Here is a 23,015-nt window from a genome sequence, read left to right on the forward strand (position 1 = left end):
CAGTAGTTCCCCCTTATCCGCGGGAGATACGTTCCAAGATCCCCAGTGGATGCCTGAAACTACATACCACATTCTGTATTTTTCCTATGCATACATACCTATGATAAAGTTTAATTTATAAATTAGGTGCAGTAAGAGATTAACAACTAATAATAAAATAGAAGAATTAAACGATATACTGTAATTAAAAGTATGTGAGTGCTGTCTGTCTCTCTCAAAATTTTTTATTGTACAAATTTAGTGCCTTTTCCATTTTCACTAAGCACTTACCATGCACTGTGACCGTAACTTTTGCAGTTTTTGAGGTGTGACAGCAAAGCTAGTACGAATCTCTTTTTCCTTCTTCCTAATTTCGCGGATAGAAGATTTGTTCTTAATGTAGATATTAGCAAACCTCAGCATATGATCTTTTTCTTTCCTTATTAAGTCAAGAACTTTCACCATTTCACTGAAAGGAAGCACTTTATGGCTTTTCTTTGGCATATCCGAATTGCTGGCATCATTATTCTTGCCTTTGGGGCCATTATTAAGTAAAATAAGGGTGACTTGAATACAAGCACTGCAATACCTTGACAGTCAATCTGATAACAGAGAGGGTGAGATACGCTGGACAAAGAGATGACACTTTCTGGGTGAGACAGATCACGCTACTCAAAATGGTGCACAATTCAAAACTTAGGAATTGTTTATTTCTGGAATTTTCCATTTAATATTTTTGGACCTCGGTTGACCATGGGTAACTGAAACCATGGAAAGCAAAACCATGAATAAGGGGGGACGACAGTATATGAGGGTCTCAATTCCTCTACATCTTTATCTGCACTTGTTATTACTTTTTTATTATTGCCATCATTTGGGGTGTGAAGTGGTGTCTCATTGTGACCTTGATTTACATTCCCCTTATGGCTAGTGCTACTTATAGATTTTGCACCTGTCATTAAACATTTTAATCTTCAGATTTCATTACTGCTTTTTTATTGACATTTACTTAGTATGAATTTACTTTAAATTTTCACATCTCCTTTTAACAAGGAACCTATTTTTAAGTTGTGAAATATGCATGGGATTGGGATCTTGGATTAAGAGAATAGTTCTCATTAGAAAAATAGTCCTGTAGTTACCCAGGTATAATTCCAGTGGGCTAGCTAAAATATATTATGTTCATGGAGTTAGCACTTTGGATGTATTTTATCAGTTCTGACATGGTAATCTCCATACAATCAAAGAATCTCCATACAATAAAAGAATATACTCAAAAGTAGAAATACAAATATTTTTGAGTGTCTGTTGATGGGCAGGAAAGGGTTGATATTTCAGAAAATATTCTGATAAATAATTTTTGAAGATGCTTTGAATTTTATATACCCTGGATTCTTCTCTGTCTTGTGTTTTTCTCTTGAAAAGGCTATAGAATACATTGTTTTGCTTTTACTTGCCAGTTATCCCTTTCCTTTGATATCCTTTTTTCTGCTGCATTTGAAGGACATCTTTTGGGATAAGCAAGCTAAATTAATGCAAGGAGTTAGAATACAGCTTTGATGAGGCTAAGGTCATAGATTTGCAAATTTCTGTGTAGAATGTCAGGATACCTTTGATTGCAACTGAAGAGGCTTTTCTCATTCAGGGGGAAGTCCTTAAATCAACCCAAAGCATAGTTGCCAGCATTTTTGACTAGTTAATGTGTGAACTTCTGTATATTTTTATGTATTTAGAAATGCATGCAGCTTATATAAAATCTTGGGGTTTTAGACTACAAGGAACCTTTGGAAATCACCTTGTCTTAACCTCTAACTTTGTAAATGAGGAACTGAGGTCCATAGAGGAGACGTAAACTGCCTAAGAATATGGTTAGTTATGTAGTTTATATACAGTGAGTACTTGGACATTGTTCAATGAATAAATATATATCAGTTGATGACAGAGCTGAGACTAGATGCTGGGTCTCTTGACTCATAGCCTGATGTATTTCCCTCCATATTATGTCACTTTCCAGGTAGTACATGAAGATCTTGCTAGTTGTCCCTGTAGAAGTCCAAGAGAAAACAGATACATAACCCAAGCTTCTCTTCTAACATTGTCTTTGGAATATTTACAGCTGAAGGCAGGTACAACCTCTACACAACAGATGGCAAATATGCCTTCAAGGAAAGAGAATCATTTGATGGCCGAAACATTTTGAAGGTCAGTATGAAGCAGAGTGAATTGGAAACCTTTGGCATGTGTCCTAAAATAAGGGAGGACAATAAGTGGTTCTCCTTTTAACAGTAAAGTATCTTTTTCTCATATTTCCCATGAGGATTATTGATTGAAAGGACTGTTAAAATTGTTTTTCATTGTCCTAAAAGAGAAATCTTTTTTGACTTGTTAAAAGGCTGTTGGTATCTCTTAGAGTACTTGAAACTGATGATTTAAGAAACAAGTATAGTGACTATTTGGATCCATAGGAATAAGTTGATTTTAACCTTGTGAGTCTTGCTCTGTATTTTACCTCTGGAGGACTGAGTGTGCATTTTTTTAAGTGAAAAAGAATAGTTTGTCTTGTTCTAGTAGATTTTTCTCTTCACCCACAAAGTCGCTCTCCAAAGTTCCTGTATAATCTATTTTTACTCAGGAACAGCCCATGTACTAAAAGCTCGGTGGTCCATTTCTGACTGTTGAGGATTTGCTTCTGAGCGTTAAATTAACCTATGAAATTCAAATAAAAGGGGTTCTTTAGGATTGCATTTATCTTTCTACCACAGACCACATTCTGTAACATCCACAGTTTATGCTCTCTCTATCAGGTTAACATACCATTGTGCCTCTGTGCAAAGAGAAACATAAGTTGATACCAAAGGAGAGGTTTTTGATTCTTCATTTTACTTGTTCTATAATGATGTAGGTCATACATTTTCAAGGCCATGGGTGTTTTTTGGAGCTGGGAGGGAGAGTATGTATATAATAACTTCAGAATAAGCTCTAGCTTTAAAAATGTTTTTTCTTTTTCCTTCCTTCCTCCATTCCCTTATCTTATCACTTGACAGTTTTGTTGCCAAATGCCTAATATGACCTCATTGCGTATAATTAATGACATCACTGTTCAGCAGCTGCAAGCTCCTCACTGCAGAGCCTAAAAGAGCAGTGACAGCGTTCACTTAGGCAGGCATTCCTGCCTTGTGGGGAAGGGGCTTTGCAGGGCTTTGTTGATTCCTTCTTTTACTTGATACCTTTTCTCTCTTTGAGTAATTTTCTTGTCTTCAAAGTAGCTATTGTAGATTTGGTTTGAGTGGCAAGCTGCTAATGAATTCAGTTGCAGTTTACTTATTTTCCCAGGCCACAGCTTCATTGTATGAATCTTTCTCCTCCTCTAGCTCATTTCCTGGGGCTTTTTAAATAATAGCATTAATTACTTTACTTTTTTGTTGTTGTTAATTTGATTAAGAAAAAAACTAGACGGATGGGGAAAGAAATCTGTTGGAATGACTCAAGCCAACTTGGTTCCTTTGAAATTGGAATTAAAGCCCGAAAGGTATGTTGATGCAAGTGGAGTGTGAGGTGCTTTAACATCTGTAAGAGGGAGGTAACAGCAGGGAGCCTGAGAAGTTGCTGTATGAACAGTATGGATCTCTCATTAAATATTTAATTTCTCTCATTCTGGAAAGTCAGTTTTCCATTTAAAGATGCTTGGCTTGGAAATCTTCCTAACCCACCCCAGTGATGACACGGCTGTAGCTCCCTCTAGTGTTGACGAAAGCTTGCTATAGTAGTTGTACCCTTACTGTTAAGGCCTAATTGGAATTTTAGAGCTGGGCCCAGCTAGGTACTTGGAAACTATTTAATCCAGTTCCTCATTTTACTCTCTAAGGGTGTGAGATCCAATATGGTTAAAATGTTTTGCCAAAGGTTAATGCTAGATAGTAGCAGAGTCTGAATCAGAACAAAGAGATTCAAAGCTCACAAGTTAGCAATGTCTCTACTCTCTTCCATAAAGATGCTCAGTGTTTAGGTAGAAATCAGTAGATATTTGAAACTGGGCCTATCTGAATTGTGAAAATATCTGACTAGACATAACTGTTGAGGCAATGGGTGTGCCAGTTAGTCTAAAACTGGCTAATTAAGAATTAGACTTTTGAGTTGAATATAATACTAACACCAACAGAAATACTTATTGACTGTATACCATCTGTCAGACTATGTGCCCTATAGATAAAAGTCATTATGATACAGTCCTTACCTTCCAGGAGCTTCCTGTCTTTGAGAGATACAGCTGGTTAATAGGTAATTACCATATAAAATGATGGGGGCAAATTATGAAATGGAGGGGAAGTACCTTTGAGCACAGGTAGTTGTAACAAAGTATCTTTTGATAGAATTTCCAATATATTACTTTTTTTTTGTAAACTTATTTATTTATTTTTGGCTGCATTGGGTTTCATTCTGGTGCACGGGCTTCTCATTGCAGTGGCCTCTCTTGTTGTGCAGCACGGGCTCTAGGCGTGTGGGCTTCAGTAGTTGTGACACGTGGGCTCTAGAGCACAGCCTCAGTAGTCGTGGCACACAGGCTTAGTTGCTCTGCAGCATGTGGGATCTTCCCGGACCAGGGCTCAAACCCATGTCCCCTGCATTGGCAGGTAGATTCTTAACCACTGCGCCACCAGGAAAGTCCCCCCAGTATATTACTTTTTAATCATTAGTTCCAGAAAATATAATCTTTCACTTACATTTAATCAAAGGAATTAACTTTTCTTTGAGAATAAAGATAAAATGTGGCATCCAACAACTAGCCCCCCAAACACACAAGCAGTAATAACTGTATTTATGAAGTAGCTATAGCAGCCCACTTTTTGGAATTACAAGACAAGTCTTTCTCAACTAGAACATTAGAACCCATGGCCCCTGAATCCCTTGCAAAAAAAAAAAAAGATTTAAAAAACTGATGGATTATACATAGTTTTTGTACCAGATATAATTATTATGTTTAGAAAGGGAAAAAAATCACTTTCATTAACAAGATAGGAACTGACTTGGAATAAACAGAAAGGTTAACTGCATTGATTGCTAAGGATCCCAAGCATATGTGTACAGCATATTAACAACTACATAGGTCAAGGATCAGGAATGCTGGTGATGGGAAGCAGCCTTGGAAAAAAATCAACTTCATCTGCTATTCAAAGAGAAACAAAACGAGAATGCAAGTCATTGCTCATTGCTGTAAGAATTTAATGAGTAACAGCCAATTGCTATTCTACTCCATGAAGAGAATTGGTCCTTTTGGCTTGGTGTAGTATTATGTGTTTCGGATGCCTTAATAAGAAAAGAAAACTCCGACTCTTGGAGGTAGAAGCCACATTTTTCTTTTGTATAGCTCTTTTGAGAGTTGTTGCAGCTATTATAGACTAGTATCTGGTTATCCCTAGTTAAAATAAGAATTTTCTTACCCTAAGAAAGACTTTGAAAGAAGAACTGACAACTAAAGAATCATTCCGCGTGTTTTTCAAACCAGAAAAGGAATATATTTAGTAGTAGCATTTTTTTATGGAAGACTGACAGATAGCTCTGAAAGGAGGATATACAAGTGAAGAAGACCTAGGCCAAATTAATAGGATAGTGTCCTGTCAGAGGGTTTCCATTTCTCATCTAACAGATAGGAGCAAAGATGTAGTTTGTTTGTCTATAATGCAGTGATAAACTTGTAAATGGAGAAATCATGCTGATCTAAAGATGTAATGCAGGAAATAACTGCTCCCTCGCTAGCTAAAAGTAGAATGGTCATTAACTGCCAGTTTCTGGAGAGAGAAGTGGTCTTAATGGCAGTCTGTTTGGGGGACTTATGAAATGGTCTTATGCAATCGAATCAGTATTCCAAGACTGTGCTCTCAGCAGATTGAATAGGGGTACAGTAGTAACTATTTAAAAGCATAGCTTCTAACTGCAAAGTGAAGAGGAGACATTAGAGCCCTAGGTTGTACTCACCAGAGATGATTTGGTACAAATAAAGGCACAATAATATATTTGGGAAGGAATAGACAGTACTGTAGGTCCAAAATCAAAGGACACTGTGAAAGTGCCATTTCTTTAGATACTTAAAAATCCTGGAACAAAGTGATGCTGGGAAGACTGGACAGCTTCATGTAGAAGAATGAAATTAGAACACTCCCTAACACCATACACAAAAATAAACTCAAAATGGATTAAAGACCTAAATGTAAGGCCAGAAACTATAAAACTCTTAGAGGAAAACATAGGAAGAACACTTTTTGACATAAATCACAGCAAGATCCTTTTTGACCCAACTCCTAGAGAAATGGAAATAAAAATAAAAATAAACAAATGGGACATAATGAAACTTAAAAGCTTTTGCACAGCAAAGGAAACCATAAACAAGATGAAAAGACAACCCTCAGAATGGGAGAAAATATTTGCAAATGAACCAACTGACAAAGGATTAATCTCTAAAATTTATAAGCAGCTCTTACAGCTCAATATCAAAAAAACAAACAATCCAATCCAAAGATGGGCAGAAGACCTAAATAGACATTTCTCCAAAGAAGATATACAGATTGCCAACAAACACATGAAAGGATGCTCAACATCACTAATCATTAGAGAAATGCAAATCAAAACTAAAATGAGGTATCACCTCACACCAGTCACAATGGCCATCATCAAAAATCTACGAGCAATAAATGCTGGAGAGGGTGTGGAGAAAAGGGAACTCTCTTGCACTGTTGGTGGGAATGTACATTTATACAGCCACTATGGAGAGCAGTATGGAGTTTCCTTAAAAAACTAAAAATAGAACTACCATATGACCCAGCAATCCCACTACTGGGCATATACCCCGAGAAAACCATAATTCAAAAAGAGTCATGTACCACAATGTTCATTGCAGCTCTATTTACAATAGTCCGGACATGGAAGCAACCTAAGTGTCCATCGACAGATGAATGGTTAAAGAAGATGTGGCACATATATACAATGGAATATTACTCAGCCATAAAAAACAAACGAAATTGAGTTATTTGTAGTGAGGTGGATGGACCTAGAGTCTGTCATACAGAGTGAAGTAAGTCAGAAAGAGAAAAACAAATACTGTATGCTAACACATATATATGGAATCTAAAAAAAAAAAAGGTTCTGAAGAACCTAGGGGCAGGACAGGAATAAAGACGCACACATAGAGAATGGACTTGAGGACACGGGGGTGGGGAAGGGTAAGCTGGACGAAGTGAGAGAGTGGCATGGACATACATACACCACCAAATGTAAAATAGATAGCTAGTGGAACGCAGTCGCATAGCACTGGGAGATCATCTCGGTGCTTTGTGACCACCTAGAGGGGTGGGATAAGGAGGGTGGGGGGGAGACGCAAGAGGGAGGGAATATGGGGATATATGTATATGCATAGCTGATTCACTTTGTTATACAGTAGAAATTAACACAACATTGTAAAGCAATTATACTCCAATAAAGATGCTAAAAAAAAAATCCTGGAACATATAAAGCAAGTAAAAAAAGAGATGAATTTTTTTATATATATAAGAATATTTAAATTTAGAGAAAGGGGGAATTGGCAGTATTTAACTATATTAATATTTAATAGTACTTTATCTGAAAATATGTTTTAAATCTAGCTAGGTACATTGAGACTTTTCTTGAAAGATGTAAATGAGAGTAACTCAAGTATTTCATTCATTTTTGCTTTGCTCCATTGCTGCCTCTTAAAGTTCTTTAAAAGGACAGTTAGAATGAATGCATTTAAATGAGAGCTTTATTTAGTTTTCTTTACTTAGAGAAGTTTCTATAAAGGAAGCTGTTTAAAAATACATACTATTTATTCTCTTTGGTAAAAGTTCATAAAACATATATGTACTTTTAAACAAATAATCATAAAGTGAACACTGTAACTACTACCAAGGTCAAAAAGCAGAATGTGCCTCACATGTCCTTCCCTGGCCAACTCTGTGGTCTATTTGTCCTAAGGTAAGAAAGGCACAATTAAGTTCTTAAATACTCTTAGTGAAGAGGCTTGTTTTCAATGATTACTTGTTTCAGAGTATTAGAAGAATATTGAAAAGATGAATTTATTTTTTCAAGGGAAGAGAGATTAGATTGAGAACTCGGTAGTAATTTTTTTTTAAAAGATATTAATGACTACAGAGGAAGACTAGCATTTAGAAAGTATATTATTTCTAAGGACGAAAATATTGTGTTTTTTATTATCCAATTCAGTATTAAGCCACGTTACATACTGTTCTTGAAAATTACTTCTTAGTCACATGGCTCTTCTTTAGAATTTTTTTTTTCAAAACTCACCTTTCGCAGAAAGCCTTTCCTTGAAAATCTATCACTAAATGTTCCATTGCACTATTATATCACTATGAATAACAGCAAATTGAATGTAGAAAAAAGTTGCTATGTCTCATTACCACCGTAGCTATGGTGTCATTTTTACTACCTGATATTTCTATGACTTGAATTTTTTTTTTTTTTGGCCGCACTGCACGGCTTGCGGGATCTTAGTTCCCCGATCAGGGGATCGAACCTGGGCCCCGGCAGTGAAAGTGCTGAGTCCCAACCACTGGACTGCCAGGGAATTCCTGAAATTTTAATTTAAGTAAAATCACTAAGCAGGTGTCACTTTCTATTTAAGCTATTTATGCTTATACACTGTTGACATTTATTAACTTCACTTGGGCATACTAATATTTTGTAAGAGCTTTTATCCACAGCATTGGAAGCAATCACATCATTCTTGACAATCATGTAAAATAGACAGCTTGTTAGAGGAGCAAATGTACAACTTTCTAGAGAATTTCACTTGGAAAATAAAAGCAAGATGTTGTGGAAAAGGCTTCTGTGAGAAGAGAGTTCATAGAAATAACATATATACTCACATATGTATATATTAATTAAGGATTGGAAGATAAAGCTAAGGAAATCTCTGGCAAAGTGGAGAGATAGAAAATATGAGGGGAAAATCTGACAAAGAGGATCCTCAGGCAGTGCAAAAATTAACTGTTAGGGTTCTAAAAGGAGAAAACAGACCTTGGAGTCTTGAACTTGGATGAAAGAGCCTCTGGACTGGTAGTGTTCCCAGGTACTTGGCAATAGTAAAGAAAAATCCTTTCTGGAAGAAAGTTCTATCACCCTCTGCCTAAAAATATTCTTCCAAGGAACTTTTGCCCCCAAAACAGCCAATATACAAAGATAACTAGGCATATGAGGAAACCACTCACCATAAGCAAACAGACATCCAGAACTCATAAAGACATGAAATACTAGAATTATCAGACTTAGGCTAAAACAACTTTTTTATCAGGTAATTGGGAACTATTGCAAAGAAAAAGTGATGTAGCAGTTCTGAAAAGAACCAAGTAGAAATGCTAGAACTGTAAAAATGCAATAACTGAACTTAAGAGCTCAATGGATGGGGTTTAGCAGCAAGTTAGCAAATTAGATAGAGCTGCAGAGGGAAGTAGTGAAGTGGAAATTGTCACAAGAAATTATCCAACATGTTGCATGGGCAGAGGGGGAAGGTAAAAATTACAGATGAGAGAAAAAGAGACATACAGGATAGAGTGACAAGATCTAATATACATTTAATTGGAGTCCCAGAAGGAGAGGAAAGAGAGAATGGGCCAGAGCTAATGAAAGACATCAACCTACAGATTAAAGAAGCCAAATGAATTCCAAACAGTTTTGTTAAGTGAGCCTATATTGCACTTTTCTTTCCTACAGCTTGTGAGTGAATCATGGACAACGTGAACTAAACTACTTTAAAAAGGCCCCAGCACTTTTAAAAATGAATGTCTAGAGTTTGTTGGCAGTATCCACATTACAAAGAACAAAACCCAGGAAATCAGTGAAAGAATGCTTTTCTTAAAGTAGGTTATAAAAAAAAAAGAAAGAAGGGAAAAAGGTATCCAGGAATTCTCTTTACTATTTTTGTAACTTTTCTGAAAGACTGAAACTACATCATTGTAAAAAATTATAAAAAATAAAAGAAGATGGAAAGACAGACATGCTCTTGGGAGGGGAATAGGACACTAACCATTTGTTATGGTTGTGGGTTTTTTTTTTTTAATAACCATCTTCCAGAAAAGTTTGTTGAAGTCATGCCTATGTTTTGTTCCAGCATTTAGGATAGATGTAACTTCTGTTAATTCCTGATCTTACTACAAAATTTGGCCCATTTGATTTCAAGGGGTATAAGAATTTTAGGTAAGGAACAACTTCCTGATTAGGATGTTTCATATTGAGCAAGCTACTAATAAGGTAGCTGCATCTTTCACTAGAATGTTTTTTGTTTTGTTTTATTTAAGAAAATAGAGTCCATTTCTCTTTAAAGCCATTCTTCCCACCAACATCCTTTTCAAACTATTCCATTTAATTCCATGAAACCTATCTGTCAGCTCTGTCATTACACTGAAACCGCACTGTAAAAAGGCACCAGTAGCCCCCTTTTGTCCAGTGCCTTAACCTACTTTAATTTTTTCCCAGTAACCACATTGAGAGTTTTAAGCCCTTTTCTCTTTCAAATGTTCTCTTCTCTTGGCTTTAGTGGCAGTTTTTTCCTTTTTCTGGTTCTACTTTTTTTTTTTTTTTAATTCACTGCCTTGTATGACTACTTCCTAAAGTTTTGTCCTTATCTCTCTGTTTTTCTTTTACTGCAATCTTGTTCTATCCAAATCCTACTCATTCTTCAAAGTCCAGTACAGGTGTTACCTCCTCCATAATGGTAAGGACCATCCCAGTCTATGGCATGCTTTCACCTCTCAGTGCCTACCCTCCTCTCCTTACTTTGTGCAGACACCATTCACGTGCCTCTCAGCGCTTAGCAATGTCTTTTATGCCTGGCAAGCATTCAGGAAGCTTTTTCTGGATTGGCTAACTAAAACTTTTTTCTGTAGAAATCAGAAATCTATAAATTTCTATAGAATCTTCCTTTGGCAGAAGAAAAGAAAAAGATTTTGATTGACAAAGGGGATATTTTTTGCCCCTTACTTGAAATTGTAACTCTCAGAGCAGGGTCCTGTAAGCTATGGTCCAAGGACCAAATTTGGCCTGTCCCCTGTTTTGTTGTATGGCCCTCAAACTATGAATGGTGTTTATATTTTTTTAATGGTTGAAAAAAATTAAAAGAAGAATAATTTATGACATGTAAAAATTATATGCAATTCAAATATCAGGGTCTCTAAATAAAATTTTATTGGAACACAGTTGTCCTCATTTGTTTATGCACTGATTGCTTTTGTGCCACAGTGCCAAAGTTAAGTAGTTGTGACGAACAACATATGACCACCTGACCCTTTATGGAAAAAGTTTGCTGACCACTGTCTTAAAGGTTAGTGTTTAGTTCACTTTTTAATTTCACCCAGTGCCCTTTCTGCTTTATGATTAGATGTGATGCTTGTATTTAATAGACCTTTAAGATATATTATTTATGTTATAAATATTTAGTTAACAGCAGTCAGTCCTATTGAATTTTCATTTACTTAACTCTTTTCTAGCAAATGTTTCTTTTTAAGAATTAGTTTACTAAATTCAAGAAAAGAGAGCCCCAAGTCAAATATACCTGTAACGCATACTCACAATCCTCCATTAATAAGTGAAGTTCATTTTTCAGTTAAATTTGACTGCAACTTTATTACTTCACATCAGCAAGGTTCAGCTGATAGGAATAATAATGAGCTTGAATTTACATTTAAATTCCTTTTATTTCAAAATACATCCAAAAATAATTTTGTTTCTCTGTGGTGTGCACTAATTAACTTTAAACATGAACAGTGATTTATTTTGCATTTTCATTTATGCCTTATTACCGAATGTATTAATAAAAAGTATTGAATGAAAACTAAAGACCAGTGAACTTGTAAGTAAACCTGTGTTAATTTTAAAATTAGCATGAATAAGGCTTCCCTGGTGGTGCAGTGGTTAAGAATCCGCCTGCCAGTGCAGGGGACATGGGTTCAAGCCCTGGTCCTGGAAGATCCCACATGCCGTGGAGCAGCTAAGCCTGTGCACCACAACTACTGAGCCTGTGCTCTAGAGCCCACGAGCCACAACTACTGAAGCCCACGTGCCTGGAGCCCGTGCTCTGCAACAAGAGAAGCTGTAGCAATGAGAAGCCTGTGCACCGCAACGAAGAGTAGCCCCTGCTCGCTGCAACTAGAGAAAGCCTGTGCGGAGCAGCGAAGACCCAATGCAGCCAAAGATAAATAAAAATAAATAAATTTAAAAATAAATAAAATTAGCATGAGTAGCAGAAAAATGTGGCATTTAGAAAGGAACCTGTGACAAGACATCTTGCCAAAATACGGCCACTCTTGCTTTGCTCTGTTAGTGATAAAATATGGCTCTGTCTACATTCTTTTTTTTTTCCCCATGGGTTTAGAATGCAAGTTTTATTTTTGAATCCCCATTGAAATAAATACGTTAATCTTTGAAAAATATTTAGTTATATGCCAATAAAATTATCCCTAGAGCCCCCAGTGATAGTCATGCCCCATTCTGGAAAACACTACCATAGGGCATTACTGGAGGTATCCTGGGGAGGTAGGATGAGGCCACTGTTTGTTGAGCAAAGGTCATCTGTGTCCCAAGTAAGCTGCTTGCTGCTGTTCATAATTCTCTGAACCCCAGACCTACCAGCTTATTGGATATTATCTTTCCTGGCTGGCAACACTTTGGTGGCTCCCTGTTCTTTTCTAGATAGAAGAGTAAATGCCTTAACATAACCTACAAGGTCCTTGGGGATACTGGGATAGGCCTACCGTGGCCCCATCAGGCTGGTGAAGAGAGGGGGACAGGAGACAGGGAGGATCTCCTGGAGGAAGTGACATTTGAGCTGAAGTCTACCGACTTATGGGAGAGAACTAGGTGATGGTGGTGAAGAGCTTTTTTAGGTAGAAGGAACAGCATGTGCAAATTTCCTGAGGCAGGAAGGAACAATGTGCATGTGAGCACCTGAAAGAGGCACTAGAGGAAGAGTCAGGGAGAGGAGTGTTTCAGGGACCAGACCCTGCCTGCAGTCCCTGGAGGCATTGCAAGCATTGTGATCTTAATGCTGTGCCTTATGAGGAGCCATTTAGAGCTTCAAGAACGGTGACTTCAGTTACTTGAATAACAAATACTTTTTTTTTTTGCGCTGCGCGGGTCTCTCACTGCTGTGGCCTCTCCCACTGAGGAGCACAGGCTCCGGACGCGCAGGCTCATCAGCCATGGCTCACGGGCCCAGCCGCTCCGCGGCACATGGGATCCTCCCAGACCGGGGCACGAACCCGCGTCCCCTGCATCGGCAGGCAGACTCCCAACCACTGCACCACCAGGGAAGCCCCAACAAATACTTTTTTTTTCCGGTACGCGGGCCTCTCACTGTTGTGGCCTCTCCCGTTGTGGAGCACAGGCTCTGGACGCCATGGCTCACGGGCCCAGCCGCTCCACGGCATGTGGGAACTCCCTGGACCGGGGCACGAACCCGTGTCCCCTGCATCGGCAGGTGGACTCTCAATCACTGCGCCACCAGGGAAGCCCCCAACAGATACTTTTTGAACAGCTGCTTCAGGGGGAGCACTGGGGATTTTAATAGAACAAGACTCTCATGGTCCCTGCCATCAGGAAACTTATATTCTTTTAAAAACAAAAGTTATACATATGCATGGTTTAAAGAAATAACAAGTATTGTAAGGTTTTCTATGAAAACAGAAGGCAGTCCACTACATTTTCCCCCTTTTCCACTTTCACAGTCTGCCTCCATTCTTGATGATTACAAAACAAAACTTGAGCAAATGGGAGATGCAGGAAATCATTAGGGGCTTTTCATATTTTGTTAGTAATAGAAATAACATATTATATGTTAAAAATCTGAAAGACTTCTGACAGGTGATTGATTGAGCAGTTTTTTAGAGCATCAGATATATAAGGAAAAGTGCAGTTTGAAATGCTTCAGTTTGGTTTGGTACTATCTTGTTTTAGATTATTGGGTTGGGGGCAGGGGGAAGATTCACATCCAAGCAGTATTTCACCAAAACTTATCCTCTGAATTTGTTTTATGTGTCACTTTGCCTGGAAAGTGAAATCTTAAAACACTGATGAGAGCAACTAAAGATATGACTGTCAGTGAGGCACAACCATCGTTAAAATGAAACTGGAAAATGAGCAGTTGGCTGATTTTTGACAGAGCCAACATCTGTTCTAGAAAGATGCACCCTCCCTGGTCTGTTGCTCTGTTCATACAAGATGGTTTTTTTTCCTCCCTTCACTCTGTTTTGAATTTATGTTTATTGGTTATTCATCTTTGCAGTGGTACTGGGATACTTCGTGCCTTGTCTTTGCTCAGGCAGGGAATGATGGGTTTGGAAAGTCTAACCTAACACAAAGACAAGAAATAGGCAAGACAATAAGAGTAAAAAAGAATTATGAGATTAAAATTACTTTTCTTAAAATCATTTCTGGTTTTTATCAGGATGAAATGTATTTTATTGAATACCTGCTGAAGATAAAACACTAAGCTATGTGCTTGGTGCATTTGTGGGGGATGGGGATAAATATTCGATTGTTTGGTCCCTCTGATCCCATTCCTATGAACTCTTTTGACAAGATGCCTGTTACTATTGTGGGGAATATTTATTTCTTTTATATATTCATTTGTAGGGGTCTAGTATATCATTTTGGGTGTAGTTCACAAGTGAAGGGAGTTGGATTATGGTTCACTTCGGTCTATTTTTTTTTTTTAAGTTGTGGTAAAATATACGTAACATAGATTTACCATTTTAACCACTTTAAGTGTATAATTCAGTGTCATTAATAAGCACGTTCACATTGTTGTATAACCATCACCACCATCCATCTCCAGAACTTTTTCACCATCCCAAGTTGAAACTGTGTACCCATTAAACAGTAACTCTTCATTCTCCCCTCCCCTCTGCCCTTGGCAACCATAATTCTCCTTTCTGTCTCTATGAATTTGGCTCTATAGGTACCACATATAAGTGGAATTATACAGTATTTACCTTGATTCTGGCTTATTTCAGTTACATAATGTTTCCAAGTTTCATACACATTGTAGCATGTATCAGGATTTACTTCCTTTTTAAGACTGAATAATATTCCATTGTATGTATATATTCCATTGTGGTTTTTTAGCTACAGTGTAAACACACCAGTAACCAAATATAAATCTGCACCTAGAGATGGTGACAGGGCACTGTCTTCTTTGAGACAGCCTATTGTTTAGAGACCAGACCAAATGAAACCATATTAGATTAGGTGGCTTGGTGCCAGCAATGTCTAAGTGTTATTCCAAATGTTAGAGGACATTGTGGAAAGAGAAAAGAAGTGAGAGTGAACTTCACCACGTGATGAAGCTGTGACAATTTCTTAAGAAATCATGTCCTCTTTCCCATATCTCAATGGTGAAACAGTTTTAGAACTAATGCTCATAGATGAACATTATTATTACAAAATAAAAGTAGAAAAACAAGATGTAAGTAAACCAGAATTCCAGTTCAAAGTTTGCGCTCTCAGTTGTAGGTTAAAACATTGATACCAGTTTGTTAAATTGTAGAGGTCTTGCAACTCCTGTGGTGTGTGTGGGGATGATAACCCTATCCCTCTTCCAGGGCCTTTTGTCTGACATTTAGCCCACACCTTTGCAGAGGGGAAGGAGGTCATCTGGACTGGATTACAGGCAAGTAAGTATGTGTCATAATAGATAATGTTCCAGTGGTGCTACTGAAGGCAGGTTTCCTATGGTCCTGACAGAGAACAAAATAAATATTTCACGTCTCGTTGTCTAATAAGATGAGGTGACTTAGTTGAAAATCTAAGATAACATGTGGCAACCTGTCTCTCACCTTACAAGGAAGCATTTCAAACAGCTATTTTTTGGACAGCTCTTATTTATATGTATATATGCTCTTGCCGGTGCCTGATGTTGCCAAGGGACATCTGATTTGCTCTTGAACTTTTCTTGTTGCTGTTCTCCTGTTGGAAAAGTTGGAGTGGAGTTGGCTGCACCTGATGACCTTTCCTCTTTTCTCACTGTTCTTTTTCTGAATTGTCACTTGGCACACTAGTCAGCCTCTTTGTGCCCTGCCTCCCTAAAGCCATTTGCCTAGAGACCCCCAGGCTGAGCAGAAATCATCTCTGCTCCTTTTTGCTGACTTGCACTTCCTTTCTCATATATAATACAAAGATCAAACACTTACCTCCTGTTGCTATTGTTTGAGGGACAATTATGAGTAATCCCTGAGGGAAGATGACCAAACTGAAAGTAAGAGTGGTAACAGATTTGAATGAGCATTAAGGAGCCTCCTTCTGAGGGAAAGAATTTATCTGCAGAAACATTATCTAGATTAGTCCTGAAAGGGCATCTGCCCCTAGGGTTGGTGGTCACAGGCTTAGGGCATTGAAGAGACCCTGCTAGCCAGCAGCCACCTGGGGCAGTTTTTCCCTGGTGAAGCAGTAATATCCATGCCTGAAGGCAGGGCTTTTTCTGGAAGAAATTTTGCAGCAAACTCAACTCCCAGCAGCCCATCTCTGATGCTAATTCTACCTGCTGCTGTGGAAACCAGCAGAGCGTGCTGCTGTGTGCTGAGATGAGGTCTGGGTTCTTCAGCCATGTCAGCACAGCCTCTTCTCTCCTGTCTCCTACTTCCACCCACATTTTTTTATTGCTACTTTTTAAAACTGAAAGACTCTGCAGGGAGGGGAAGTCCTTTGGTATTTTGAGTATTGAGGTGCTCAGCATAACTGCCTGGCATCCTGTTTGTATATAGCAGTTTTAATTCACTCTCTAATAGGTCATTTGGCCTTACCAGCAGAGTCTTAAACTTGATAATCCTCACGTCAGCAGTGAGGCTCAGGGCAAACATCCAAAAGTGCAACCCTGCGTAATTATTTGAAGGAGGTGTTAAAGCCTTCATTCCCTGGCTGTTTGGCTTCTGCCTGGCGCCTCTTCAGGTCAGGCCTATAACATTCCTTGTGCTCTCTGCAGCTGAGAGAGGCAGGTGGTTTGGGAGAGCAGAATCAAAGAGGGAAGTTCACGTTCCCATTCTGTGTGAGCAGCTTGATAATGTTCCTATGCCACTGCAGTCAGTGGGGAGACTTGGGCTCTGGTGACATGCAAGCTTTTTGGTACTGTTTTAATGGAGATGCCCAGAGCAGGAGTGGTGTGCTGATAGGTTGAAAAATCATAGCTGATCCACTGATTACATTCTTCTTGCTCTTTCCTTTTAGAGGTAATTGATGATAAGAATTACTCCTCCCACAGACTGGCCTTGACTTGCTCCCTTTATCTGAGGTGCCCCCGGCCTTTTGGAAGTACATTATGTCCTATTTTTATTGGCTGTTATATTAGGTATCATTATTGGCTCTCTCACCACTGATCACTGCAGTTTGAGGTTTCAGATTAGATGTGGTATCTCAGGCGGAGTTAGGGCTGTATTTGGAGATGACTCTAGGATAGTAACCACCTAACAATCACATTGTCTTTTATTCTGAAGTAGATGTTTCTATTCCATTCTTTAAAAATATAGCCCTGTGAAACCAGTTGATGACTGCAGAGACTGTAAGCTATCAGAGTTCCTTCTAGACCTTTTCTTTTTTTCTTTTAAGGAAGCTGCTTTTTGTCCTGTAATGATGCATTGGATGTTATAGTTAGTGAGTGACAATAATAGAGCTCAAAATTCCATCTGATAATTTATCTTCCTGTAACTGCAGAATATCCTTGTAAGGTATTGTCCCTGTTTAAAGGTGGAAAAATTGAGGGAGAGAGTAGCTATGTGGTTATTGATAGGAAAGCATTGAAGTCTAGTTTGCCCTAAGAACTGTTTTGATCTCTCTCTTCAATAGAAAAGAAGTTTCTACCTTTGGTTTCCAGGTGAAGTTGGGTATGTTTGTGTATACGTAGAGTGACATGGCTTACCTTAGTGTGAATAGGCTCCATTGTGTTCTTTTGTGACGATTTAGAAAGAATCAATGTGAGTGCAGCCTGTATAAATAGTTTTCAAGTAGATAGAAGGTGTTTTTGACCTGATGTGTTAGATCACCATTTTCCTTCTTGTCTCTTCACATCTCTCATATTTGCTCTCTTCAAGAGTAATCTTGCACGTAGCCAGAAGAAAAATGCAAGGTACGGGAAGGCTTGAGAATTTGAATTGCCTGGTACCTTGGCAGAAACTCAGAATCATTTTTTTAGGTTTGGGGAATTTTAACCAACAAAACTTACCTGTGGGAAAAGAAAAAACTTACTTGTGATCCTAATTCTAAGTGACATTGGCAATATGACGTATGAAGAGCTGTGATAGTTTTCAAGTCTATTATATTTTTAGGCTGTTGTCCATATCTTTCTGTTTACTACCTAAAGTCTTATCATTTTTGTACCTGGAGGTACAATTTTGTGAAGAATGCTTCTGAAATATACCATTATTTGTTTTGTTGTTTTTCAATTAGAATCTTCCAAGGGCTGTGATTATAGTTTTTTCACATTACTTGTCTTTCTTGGCCACAAAACCAAGTGGACGCTTCCTTTGCTGTCTGATTGCATATGCATAGCCCAAGGATGGGACTTCTTCCCCACTTGGCATTCTTTGGTACAGATTTGTTATTCAGATTGTGAGACAAATGCACACTGCCATGTGAAAATGGCCTTCTACTGGCCTGTGTTCTAGGCCTGGTCCCAGGAACTCTTAAATTTATATCACAATGTTAGTGGTCCTAGCCTGTCTCTGTTTCTTATCTTTTAAATGGGGATAATAATGCTGAGCTCAGGTTTATGTCACAGTGATTTTTTTGAAGGGTTAATGATCTGGGCTTTGTGAGATACTTTTTAGATCCTTAGATGACAGGTGTTATTTAGCCTCAGCAAGGCTTTCTGTGGGAGTGCCTTCCAAAGAGCTCAAAGTGCTTGTCAGACTGTCTTCCATTCATCCTCATACCATCCCTGGTAGGGAGGTAGGTGGGGGAGCATTATTATTAAGTACAAAATAGTGTTATTACTGTTACTTTTATCTGTAAACAGGGGGTAATTGTGAGAAATAGAAGTTGGTAAAACAGATTATAGAAGAAAAACACTGGGAAAACTTCAAAGTAGCGTGCGTTTGCCATTCCTGTTTACTTTAGGTTTCAGAAGTCTAACTGCCATACATGAAAACAATAGAAATCATCCCTTCTTGGGGGAGAAACAGGACCCGCTGCATCCTTCTAAATCCTTGCATTAATTGAACACCAGTACTTATTTTCATTTGTACCAGATTACGTACTAAGGGTTAGTTTAACTTGCACATACCAGGAATGACTATAAATTTCATAGGACTTAACATTTTTAAAAAATTGTATAAGGACCTCCCTGGTGGTGCAGTGGTTAAGAATCTGCCTACCGATGCAGGGGACATGGGTTCAATCCCTGGTCCGGGAGGATCCAACATGCCACGGAGCAACTAAGCGCGTACGCCACAGCTACTGAGCCTGCGCTCTAGAGCCCGCGAGCCACAACTACTGAAGCCCGTGCTCTGCAAGAAGAGAAGCCACCGCAATGAGAAGCCCGTGCACCGCAATGAAGAGTAGCCCCTGCTCACTGCAACTAGAGAAAGCCTGCGCACGGCAATGAAGACCCAACGCAGCCAAAAATAAATAAATTAAAAAAAAAACTGTACAGTTGATTTACAATATTATATTAGTTTCAGGTGTACAGCAGAGTGATTCAGTATTTTTATAAAGTATGCTCCATTTAAAGTTATTTTAGGACTTCCCTGGTGGTCCAGTGGTTGAGACTCCGTGCTTACACTGCAGGGTGTATGGGTTTGATCCCTGGTGGGGGAACTAAGATCCCGCATGCCACATGGTGCAGCCAAAAAAAAAAAAAAAGTTATTTCAAAGTAATGGCTGTAATTCCCTATGCTGTACAATATATCCTTGTTGCTTATCTATTTTATACATAGTATTTTGTGTCTCTTAATCTCATACCCCTATCTTGCCCCTCCCCACTTCCCTCTCCTCAGTGGTGTCCACTAGTTTGTTTTCTATATCTGTGAGTCTCTTTCTGTTTTGCTATATGCATTCATTTCTTTTATTTTTTAGATTTTAAATATAAGTGATAGCATATAGTATTTGTCTTTTTCTGTCTGACTTACTTAACTAAGCATAATACTCTCTTGGTCCATCCACATTGTTGCAAATAACAGAATTTCATTCTTTTTTATGACACAGTAATAGTCCTGTATATACCACACACACACACACACACACACACACACACACACACAAACAAATATATGTATATACCACATTCTTTATTCATTCATCTGCTGATAGATACTGAGTTTGCTTCCGTATCTTGGCTATGATGTAATAATGCTGCTGTGAACATTAAGGTACATGTATATTTCTGAATTAGTGTTTTTAAATTTGGGGGGGATATATACCCAGGAGTGGAATGGCTGGATCATATGGTAACTCTATTTTAGTTTTATAAGGAACCTCCATACTGTTTTCCATAGTGGCTGCACCATTTTACAGGGGGTTCCCTTGTAGAGGGGGTCCCTTGTAGGGGGGTTCCCTTTTCTCCACATCCTCACCAACATTTGTTATTTATAGACTTTTTGATGATGGCCATTCTGACAAGTGTGAGGTGTTATATCATTGTTGTTTTGATTTGCATTTGCCTGATAATTAACGTTGTTGAACATCTTTTCATGTGCCTTTTAGCCATCTGTATGTCTTTGGGAAAATGTCTGTTCAGGTCTTCTGCCCATTTTTTAATTGGTTTTTTTGTTATTGAATTGTATGAGCTGTTTGTATATTATGGCTATTAACCCCTTGTCAGCCATATCATTTGCAAATATTTTCTGCCATTCATTAGGTTGTCTTTTCATTTTGTCACTGGTTTCCTTTGCTGTGCAAAAGCTCTTAAATTTAATTAGAATCCCATTCGTTCATTTTTGCTTTCATTTCTTTTGCCAGGACTTACATATTTCGAATCTTCATTTTAGACTTCAAAACTGAATTTCGTCTTTTTGAAGTCAAATCAGATACCAAATAGTTCACTGAGGCCACCCAGCACAAGAAATAGATTTTCTTAAAGGAGAGATCTTTGAAGAGAGTGACCACTACTTTGTCTAAGATTGAAGAAGGAGAGCGAGCCTCATTTGGGAAGCCCTATGGACAGGGATCCCCAACATGTCTGTCATTATGCTGTTGAGGATTGGCCATTCATTCAGTTTTGTAGCTTGAGGTCACAGATATTAGGAGGTTCCTCTTTACTCTCCTCCCCAACTCTCGCTGAGATTTTGAGGCTCATCTTTGCAGCCTAGTCACATGTGGAATTATTTCTGGTCTTTTATGGTTGTTTCATAGAGCCTGAGAGGAAGGAGTAGAAGGTCTGAAATGAATGCAAGGGAAAATGACCACAGTTAGCCCTTAAATCTTGCTTTTTGTTTTCTTTCAGTGTATACCACTACACTACCAGAAATCAATAATTTCTTCTGTGTTCTCCCTAGGAAACAAACATGTACAAACTAAAAATGGTAGGCTTCACAGATCATGTGAGCAAGGGACAGCAGGATGGTTAGATCTTTGTCTCAAGATTCTGTCAGGGAAGCTTTGGTTTTGACTAAAAACCTTTCATCTTGGTGGTCCACATTTGTCTCTTGGTAATAGGAAAACTTTGTTTAATTTTCTGAAGATAACTGTGAGTAGTCAATAAAGGATAGCAACTGTATGCTTAACAGTTTTCAAATGTCATACTTAACACTTAACTTGGGTTTTAAATTTTCTTAAATTGTCCAAATCAGTACTTATTACTTACAAGTGATATCACAAATATTGGCAGTCTTAAGTTCTATGTTTGTTTCCTTATCAAATATTTGTAGTTTTGTGCAGCTGTTCATTGTTTTGTTCCTTTATGACAGGCTTTAAAAAAATGCTGGCTTCCAACACAACAGGGCTCTGTGTGTGCATCAGAGAGAAATGTGTTCAGAAAGAAAAAGGTTTAGGTTTCAAAATCCCCAAGGAATTGTTATAAAACAACAGTGAGGGGAAAAATCTCAATATGATTTAAATACCTTGCCATGGTTCTTTTTTAATTTAAATTTTTCCTGTTAGGTCTTTTATTTTCTAAACAATAGACCACTTTGCTCTTCTTGAACTACTTTAGCCTATAAAGAACAACCAAGTTTCTTTTTTTAAACGTGTAGTTTAAGCTTTTTCCTCTTCTCCATTCAGGTACCTAATTAAATGGAGCCATTTAGTTGATTTGTGCTTATTTTCATCCAGAATTCAATTAAAATTCTTCTAACTGAACTACAGCCATCTGATTCTTAAACGAGGTCCAGGATAAGAAGTGACAATGAAAGTGGGAATAACAAGGAAAAAATATGTTCATTTCAGTCTTTGGGAGTATTGTGAGTCAAGCTTAATCTCTGTGGTTTAGCAGGGCCAGGTTTTAAGGGGCATCACCCACAAGGAGAGGCTGTAGAGTACAGAGGTTAAAGAGTTCAGACTTCAGAGTTAGGCTATCTGGGTTTGAATCTTTTTTTCTTTTTATAATTGAAGTAGAGTTGATGTACAGTGTTGTGTTAGTTTCAGGTGTACAGCAAAGTGATTCAGTTATACATACATATATATCTTTTTTTTTCAGATTCTTTTCTCATGTAGGTTATCACATAATATCGAGTGTAGTTCCCTGTGCTATACAGTAGGTCCTTGTTGGCTATCTATTTTGTGTATAATAGTGTATATATGTTAATCCCAAACTCCTAATTTATCCCTCCCCCACCTTTCCCCTTTGATAATCATAAATTTGTTTTCTGTGTCTGTGGGTCTGTTTCTGTTTTGTATATAAGTTCTGGGTTTGACTCTTAATTTCCTTTTCTTTTCCAGCTTTATGAATGTCAATTTTCCACTGTTTACTTGCTGTGTATTCTTGGGCAAGTTACTTTAGCCTTTTAAATTTCAGCTTCAACCCTAAAATGGGGGTTAATAATAGTATCTGCTTCTTGGGGTTGTGAGGAGGCAGTCAGATGATCACATAGAGC

The 23,015-nt window shown here is 38.1% G+C and overlaps 1 protein-coding gene across 3 annotated transcripts in view; it reads left to right on the top strand.

The window, feature by feature from the left end:
• The window catches only part of ASCC1 (activating signal cointegrator 1 complex subunit 1), a 101,330-nt gene that overhangs the window by 69,911 nt on the left and 8,404 nt on the right, over nucleotides 1–23,015 (top strand). For 2 of the 3 annotated variants that reach the window (XM_082855097.1, XM_082855099.1), the window contains exon 9: nucleotides 2,096–2,181. In XM_082855097.1, the coding sequence (XP_082711223.1) occupies nucleotides 2,096–2,181 (86 nt within the window). Of the gene's footprint in view, nucleotides 1–2,095; nucleotides 2,182–15,602; nucleotides 15,678–23,015 lie in introns of those variants that run through there. The other variant, XM_082855098.1, reaches the window with a different exon arrangement.

This window comes from Leucopleurus acutus (assembly GCF_964270905.1).
Source record: "Leucopleurus acutus genome assembly, chromosome: 14".
Classification (NCBI taxonomy): Eukaryota; Metazoa; Chordata; class Mammalia; order Artiodactyla; family Delphinidae; genus Leucopleurus; species Leucopleurus acutus.